The sequence below is a fragment of the Eurosta solidaginis genome, chromosome 4, assembly GCF_040869045.1.
Source record: "Eurosta solidaginis isolate ZX-2024a chromosome 4, ASM4086904v1, whole genome shotgun sequence".
Lineage (NCBI taxonomy): Eukaryota > Metazoa > Arthropoda > Insecta > Diptera > Tephritidae > Eurosta > Eurosta solidaginis.
Window position 1 is genome coordinate 195,622,502 of NC_090322.1, and position 8,422 is coordinate 195,630,923.

Here is an 8,422-nt window from a genome sequence, read left to right on the forward strand (position 1 = left end):
CATTAATTCATCTGTCGGGCGAAGTATCGAAAAATTTACATAAATGCTTTTGTTGCGTGCCTACGCTTTGACAACGCCATACGAAAAACAATGAAACGCCATACGTTATCTTTGCTTTGAAGCGACCAAAGCGTTTATATAAATTTGTCCTTATGCATTAGTGTAAAAAGCCTTAGAAGTGAAATTTTTCCATGTCACACGTGTGGCGCTTTATATTTTGTGTCTAATTTAAATAATTTTTGCTTTCTGTATGTTTCCGCATTATTGCAGGCTACAAATCTTCTAGTATTCTTATTTCCGCGGAAATATATGCAACTATTTCATCTGTAAATACTACAAAGTTTTATTAAACTCTCAAATGCAACTCAGCTTGAAGTACTCTTGCGTACTAAAAATGCAACTCTAGACCTGAGATTTGCATCAGGTGAGCGAGGCTGTTTGTAGTTTTGACGTTTATCGCTTAGCTGATACACTTGTATAGGTACACTATGTTTTTGCTGTTTGAATGAGACGGCGTTTACTAGCATTGTTTACTATATAGTTTGGCAGCTTAAGTAGAGGTTATGTTGTGAATAGAGTGGAAGGCAGTGGACTAGGCAGTCGAATGTCATATAATGAAGGAATGGTATTCGGAGTTTTTTCAAAGCTAAAAAAAAAAATGATAAAAGCTTTAATATAAATAAAACTGTTGTTTTAATAACAACAAAAACGCCATATATATTCTGTATACATAAATTTATAAGGATTATCTCACTTTAAAATTTGAATTAAATAATCTAATTTTTTTTTTTGAAACTGAGTCGAAAACTGTGCGTGTGAATGCGAATTTTCACCGATCAGCTGTTAGTTGCGCTACTTGGTAAAATTTACAGTGTTTACTAGTGAATGAAGTTGCCGATAAATACACGTCATAGTGAGACTAATAACAAGTCGTTTGAGATAAAGCAAACCTTAGGGACTCTTAACGCTGGGGGAGATGATGTGTAACACCTTACCCTCAATATTATAAGTTTTGGATAGCGGTATATTAAGCCTGTATACGCACTGAACACCATTTAACCAAGCGTTGACCTTTGTTACACCGCTCTCAAAAGCATAAATATTACAAACACAAAAAACATTCAACTCTCCGATTATAATTGTGGCGCAACTGGTAGTACATTACGCTTCAACACAGCAGGGATACATTTATAGTGGGATATTTATTTTAATCCATACAAGTAATTTGAATTTAGAAATACAATGGCATTTCAACTGATGACACGTTTTTATATGGAAATACCAGCAGTTACGCGCGTATATACCACAGCTTGTGTACTAACGACGTTGGCAGTGGTAAGTTAGTAAAATATTTGAATTTGTGTCCTCAAACCTCATAAGCCTTTTCTCTATTTTCAGCACTTAGATTTGGTATCCCCGCTACAGCTTTATTTCAATCCAACGCTCATACTTTGGAAATTGCAAGTGTGGCGGCTAGCAACAACGTTCCTATTCTTCGGTTCTGTGGGGATTAGTTTCTTTTTTAATATGGTTTTTACATATCGGTATGTGGATAATTGTTTACTTAAATGTACATTAGGGTGAGCATTATGTCAGGGTACCTGCTGGAAATATTAGTGTGCAAATTACTAAACGTAAAATATGAAATTAATCGACATATTTAAAGCTTTCAGCAGTGCAAAAAGTACGAAGAACTAGCATTTCTACAGAATAGAATAGACAAAAACGGTTACAGTATAAGTGATTATCAGTGTGCTCGGAACCGAACTGGTTTTAGGTATCTAATATCTACGGACACGAAGGTTTCTATAGTGCAAAAAAAATATTCCCCTTTGCCAATCTGGCAAAAATAAGTTCGTGATATGCGTTCTAGATTCATATTCAGCAAAGAACTATACCTATGGAGACTGGTTTTGCGGTTACAACACTTTTCTCTATAGATCTACTAATTTCATGCACGTTGTTGTTGTAGCCGTGCTTCGCCCCAACAGATAGGTGCGACCATTCACAATTCGCTTCCCAAGGCAGTCGGTTCTATGTACCGGAGCGACTCGGGATTTTTCCCGACCAATGACTGTCATCTCAGTGTGACCCCATTTAATTTGTTTCGTCCCTCCCACAAATTGTCATCCTCCCAGCAGCTCCTTGCAGCAGGACTGCTACATATTCTCTTACTCCGGGAAGGTATCGAACCCAATCCGGGTCCGTCTCCTGACCCCGGTCCTGAGAAATGGTTTTGCTGCATTTGCCAGAAAAGAATCTTTTTAGGACGGTCATACTCTGTTCAGTGTGTCTCGTGCAAGGGATGGTTGCATCGGACAGGTTGTTCTGGGCTTGATCCCAAAACCCGACGTCCACATAACTTTTATAAATCTTTTGTGGCTCCTTGCTGCTCACGCCCAACGGCGTCCCGTAGTCTACGCCTAATCGCCCCCCCCCCCCCCCCCCACTACCTTCCAGCAGCCTCGCTGCTCAGCAAGCCACAACAAGTATCCGCTGCTGCTCGCGCCCCACGGCGCCAACAACTCAAACAGCTGATACCACTCATAACTACTACCTTCGTAGTAGAGCTGGTAGCAATGCTGAGCATCAGCCCCTGCCCCCGTCTTTTTCTCCCCCCCCCCCCCCACCCCCCCCCCCTCTTTTCTGGCAGCAATCGTGCAGGTCAGGGAAACAGACTCTTAGTCCCTACCTCCGTTTGCACCGTCTGCCAGCACAGAATATATAGGTTTGCGACATCCGCTCAATGCAGCTCCTGCCTTGGGTGGTGCCACTTTCCTAGATGTTCTGGTCTCCGCGACGGCAACCCCTCGACGGGTTTCATCGCGCCATGTTGCCAGGTCGCAAACCCAAATCATCCGGGTACCCCAATGCTTGCCCAAGGGCGCCCAGTCCCAAGGCCACAACAGCAATTGCGTCCTGGCCTTCCACAACCTAGACGTAGTCACCCGTCACTTACCCCTAGAGTGGCGGCGTCACCCCTCATGCATTTCAGAATTCTGCAGTTAAACTGTAATGGACTAACTGGGAAGATTACGGAGATATTCGATTTCATGAAGCGGCACAACATCCGCATTGCTGCGATTCAAGAGACTAAACTCACAGCAAGATCTGCATTGCAGACCTGCTCTGGGTATAATGTCCACAGGAAAGACCGCGAAAGCGGAAATGGAGGCGGCCTCGCGTTTATTATACACCACTCTGTGCAATATTATATATTTGATCCTGGCATCGACCGCAGGGACAATGTCTTAGAACGTCAAGGCCTATCTGTTCGGTCAGGCGATGCAAATCTAGAAATCATCAACATCTACATCCCTCCTGTCACCTGTTGCCCCAGTGGATACCGCCCTAATATCGAGGCCTTACTCACTGGCAACAATCGCATTATCTTAGGCGATTTCAATGCCCATCACGACTTATGGCATTCAAACTTGCGGGCGGACAGTAGGGGTGAGATGTTGGCGGATCAAATAGAAGAAACGACGTTCTGCACAATAAACGGAGACGCCCCCACACGTATGGTAGGAAGCTGTCATAGCTCGCCAGATAATCCGCCTCGGCACATTTCATTCCCGCCGGGAGAATTCCCGAAATCCGGCCCCACTTCCCGGCGGAGGCCGCGAGCTTAGTGAGGGAACGCGACCTTATACGACAGCTTGATCCAGGCGACCCCCAAATAAGGGATATAAACCAACGCATCAGATTGCTTGTGGACGAACACAAGCGGGCGAAATGGGAAGAGCACCTAAGAGGTTGTAACCTCTCTACCGGTGTAGGTAAACTTTGGTCCACCGTAAAGTCCCTATCGAATCCGACTAAGCACAAAGACAAAGTTTCCATCGCCTTTGGCGATAAGGTGCTGTCGGATGCGAAAAAATGCGCGAGCGCTTTCTGCCGACAATATATAATGCATCCTACGGTCGTCAAAGATAGACGGAGAGCCAATAGACACGCACATAAACACAAACTCAGCGCGTCACCAATTACCATCACCGCTAGAGAGGTTGAGGACGCCATTGGTCGCGCTAAACCATCCAAAGCAGTGGGCCCAGACGGCATAGCCATGCCGATGCTTAAAAACCTAGGGAAAGAGGGTCTCAAATATTTAGCGCATGTCTTCAACCTGTCTCTTTCCACCTTTGTCATACCCGAGAAATGGAAAATGGCCAAGGTGGTCCCGCTACTAAAGCCTGGGAAACCAGCTAACGTAGGTGAGTCATATCGTCCGATATCTCTCCTATCGCCAGTGGCAAAGACGCTTGAAGCCATTTTGCTCCCTTATTTCCAAGCACATTTGCAACTAGCCCCTCATCAGCATGGCTTCAGAAAACTCCATAGCACTACCTCCGCGCTAAATGTCATTAGCACCCAGATAAATTGCGGTTTGAATCAATATCCCCACCATAGAACAGTACTCGTAGCGTTAGACCTATCAAAAGCTTTTGATACGGTCAACCATGGCTCGTTACTGCAAGACCTGGAAGGGTCCACCCTTCCCCCATGTCTTAAAAGGTGGACCGCAAATTATCTGGGTGGTCGGCAGGCATCGGTGCAATTCAGAAACGAAACATCTAAACAAAGGAGAATTAAACAAGGGGTGCCACAGGGTGGTGTCCTATCCCCGCTTTTGTTTAATTTCTACATATCTAAGCTACCTTCACCACCGGAAGGAGTCACAATCGTTTCCTACGCCGATGACTGCACAATAATGGCCACAGGCCCAGGCCCAAAGATCGATGAGCTATGCAATAAAATAAACGGCTATCTCCTGATCTCTCCAGTTTTTTCACCTCGCGAAACCTGGCATTGTCACCGACTAAATCTTCCGCGACCTTATTTACAACATGGACGCCCCAAATGTCGACCATATTGAACATCAACGTCGATGGCACTACGCTACCGACTGTCCTACACCCCAAAATCTTGGGTGTGACGTTTGATCAGGATCTACATTTTGGTGCGCACGCAACCGCAATTGTTCCAAGAATTCAGAGCCGTAATAAAATCCTCAAATCCCTTGCTGGCAGTACCTGGGGAAAAGATAAAGAAACGCTCTTGACCACATACAAAGCAATTAGCCAGCCGATTACGTGCTACGCGTCACCCATATGGTCGCCAAGCCTAAAAACCACCCACTGGAAGAAACTACAGGCCTGCCAAAATACTGCTCTCAGAATCGCCACGGGCTGTCTTCTTATGTCCCCAGAACACCATCTGCATAATGAGGCGAGAATACTCCCCATCAGGGAGAGAAATGAGATGCTGACCAAACAGTTTCTGTTGAATACCCAGAAACCTGGGCATCCCAACAGACATCTGATTGACGAACCAGCACCGCCTAGGGGCCTAAGGAGTCATCTCCGTAAGCATTTTGAGGAAATACGGCACCTGAGAACCCAGCCGTATGAAGCGGAAAAACACAAGCAGGTCCTTGGTGAACTCCATAGACAGGCGTCGGACCTTTATGTCGGGAATTGCCCGGTGAATCCAGTACTTGAAGAAAAATATCCAGAACTCGCAGAAGAGGAACGCACACTCTTGCTCAACTTCGTTCTGGATACTGTAACAGGTTAAACTCTTACCTATCCAGAATCAACCCCGACATACAAAATGTATGCCCTGCTTGCAATGTGTCCCCACATGACACCAACCATCTCTTTAATTGTAATGTGGAACCAACGCCTCTAACACCCCTTTCCTTATGGTCCACCCCTGTTGAAACGGCAAGTTTCCTTGGACTCCCGTTAGAGGATATTGATGACAATTTGTGATCGGTCGCGGCTATTAGGTGGGGCGAGCATTGCTACAACAACAACACTCTCTAAAAGCTGTTTTAATCGCTACAACAACAAAAACAACCACCCTTTAACACCGCCGGTTGACCCGATTTCGTATAGGGCAACAACCAATGGTAGCAAACCAAGAGTAGTTTGACCCTGTTATGTAGATTGGGACGACCATGTGGGAATATGACTTGAACTAAATGATGTTTATAGTTTAAATAGTTTAAATTTAAATATTATATAAATTTACCAACCCCGACGTGCATACATATTTAAATCTATTTTTTATTAAATTGTAATATTTCTTTATAGTTATTGCCGTATGCTCGAGGAGAGTTTCTTCCGCGATCGCACTGCTGATTTTGTTATGATGTTCCTATTTGGAGGTGGACTTATGGTTTTCTTTGGATTCTTCGTTAATTTGTTGTTTCTCGGCCAAGCATTCACGTTAATGCTAGTCTATGTGTGGTCGCGCCGAAATCCTTTTGTGCGCATGAATTTCTTTGGTGTTCTGAATTTTCATGTAACTACATACATACCTCAAAATGTATATGGAAACAAGATTTTTTAAAATAAAATTTTTTTGTTTTTTCTTTCAGGCGCCATACTTGCCATGGGTACTAATGTGCTGTTCAATGATTTTGGGCAATACAATTTGGGTGGATGTTGTCGGTATGGGTGTAGGTCACATTTACTATTTCCTTGAAGATGTTTTTCCACTCCAAGCAAACGGTTATAGAATACTTAAAACGCCGCATTTTCTGTAAGTTAATATTTATTTCTAATTAGTTTCTCGACTGCTATTGAAATTGTATATAGATTTATGTACGATCATGTATTTATTCAATTACAGGAAAGTGCTATTTAATGAACACATCGACAACAATATCCCTCCATGGGTGGGCGATCGTCCAGGCGGTTTTCATTGGGGAGCTGATGAAGCAGAAAATGTGGGAGCTCAAGCGCCGAATGTAGGTGCGGGTGGTGATGGCAACGATATTAACCAACGACGATAAACCAATATTTTTTTTTTTGTTTTTAATTTTTTATTTTTTCTTTTTAATTAAAATTCATTGAATGTACTGAAGGATATATGCACACATACATACAAACATTTGTACAATACAAACTGAAAGATGCATATGGCAATTAAAAATGTCTTAGCACAGGCGCAAAACACAGTAAAAGCAAATAAACGAGAGTAAAAAGGCAATAAATATACCAACAAATTTAAATCTTTAAAAACTGTTTTAAGGTTTTGTTATTTAAAGATTTTGTTATTATATAATTACGTTTTGGGTTGAAAATTTTAATTTTTTAATGCGTTTTCGTACTTATTTTTGTATGCAATATTCCATCCTTATCCGATTGTAATTATCGCTTTAAACGAAATTTTTAACGCCTATTTGGGATTGTGTTACACGTCATCAAAAGACTTTATTAACGGTTGTTATAAATGTTTTTATGTGATTTCCAAACTAAAAAGGCAACCGGAATAAGGAATGTTTTTTTTTTTTTGCAATACTTAAATATTCGCATAAGTACATGTATAAAAAATAGAAATATGCATTAAAATTTATATATAATATTTTAAAAGAATTATAATTGTAGTTTCACTTCAATTATATGATATTCATAGTGGTAGTGGTAATTGTTGATTATTAAAAAAATAAAATAAAAGAAAATGTTCAAACGGGGTGACTTAGGGAGTTAGGTGACGTGGGCCATGTCATTTTGTTGCCGTCAAATTTTTTATTATTAACAGTTTTATTTTCATTTTACTTCGGTAAACTTCTTAGGAATACTTCTTACGAAATGGGTAGTTTTTTTGCAAAACCTTTGATTTTTTTTTTGTATTTTAAATGGGTACAATACAAAGCAAACCTGCTACGAAATAAAGACCGTTCGAAAAAAAATATACTCGAAGATCAGTCGATACTCATGAAGTTTTTAAAAGGCTTAATAATACTACCGGAGTTTTCTTGAAGCCTCTGGAGTTTTTCCAGAAGACTTAAAATGTGCCACTGTAATACCACTCTTCTCAAAAAGAAATAAAAAATACTAAAATAATTACAGGCCTATATCTCTGCTATCTTCTATTTCAAAAGTGTTCGAGAAGGCAGTCAAAAGCAGAGTATTAGCCTATCTAGAGAAAATAAATTACTTTAGCTCAATGCAATTTGGTTTTAGATCCGGTCTTTCTACAGAAAATGATCTCTTAGAGTTTTGTTCATTTATTTATAAGGCAATTGATGAGAGGAAAAGTTGTGAGTCTTTTTGTGGACATCACAAAGGCATTTGATATGGTGGACCACCCACAGCGGGTTAGGGGATTAGAATATACCCCCGGTAGGTATGCCTGTCGTAAGAGACGACTAAAATACCAGATTCAAGAGGCTGTGTAACGCAACGCTTCAGGTTGCCAGCGCAATATATACCTTCTCCAAACCCAATTGTCAACCTCACCTATCCGCGGCTAATCCTGTTTCACTAACAGACGAGTCTCTGGCGACTCCAAGCTCCTCATGGAACTTGGAGGTGGGGAGGGAGGGAATTGCCTGAAGGTTTAATGTGGCCACATAAATCGTTCTCGAGATGGTCGGGCTAGCACCTTAATGGTGTTGTAGTACCGCATC

The 8,422-nt window shown here is 41.8% G+C and overlaps 1 protein-coding gene across 1 annotated transcript; it reads left to right on the forward strand.

Annotated features, from left to right (window-relative positions):
- The first annotated feature begins 860 nt into the window (after window positions 1–860).
- Window positions 861–7,031, forward strand: Der-2 (Derlin-2). The gene is made up of 5 exons (XM_067784496.1): window positions 861–1,335; window positions 1,399–1,544; window positions 6,099–6,309; window positions 6,386–6,549; window positions 6,640–7,031. The coding sequence occupies exons 1-5, from the start codon at window positions 1,243–1,245 to the stop codon at window positions 6,800–6,802; spliced, it is 777 nt and encodes a 258-aa protein (XP_067640597.1). The 5' UTR covers window positions 861–1,242; the 3' UTR covers window positions 6,803–7,031.
- The last annotated feature ends 1,391 nt before the right edge of the window (window positions 7,032–8,422 follow it).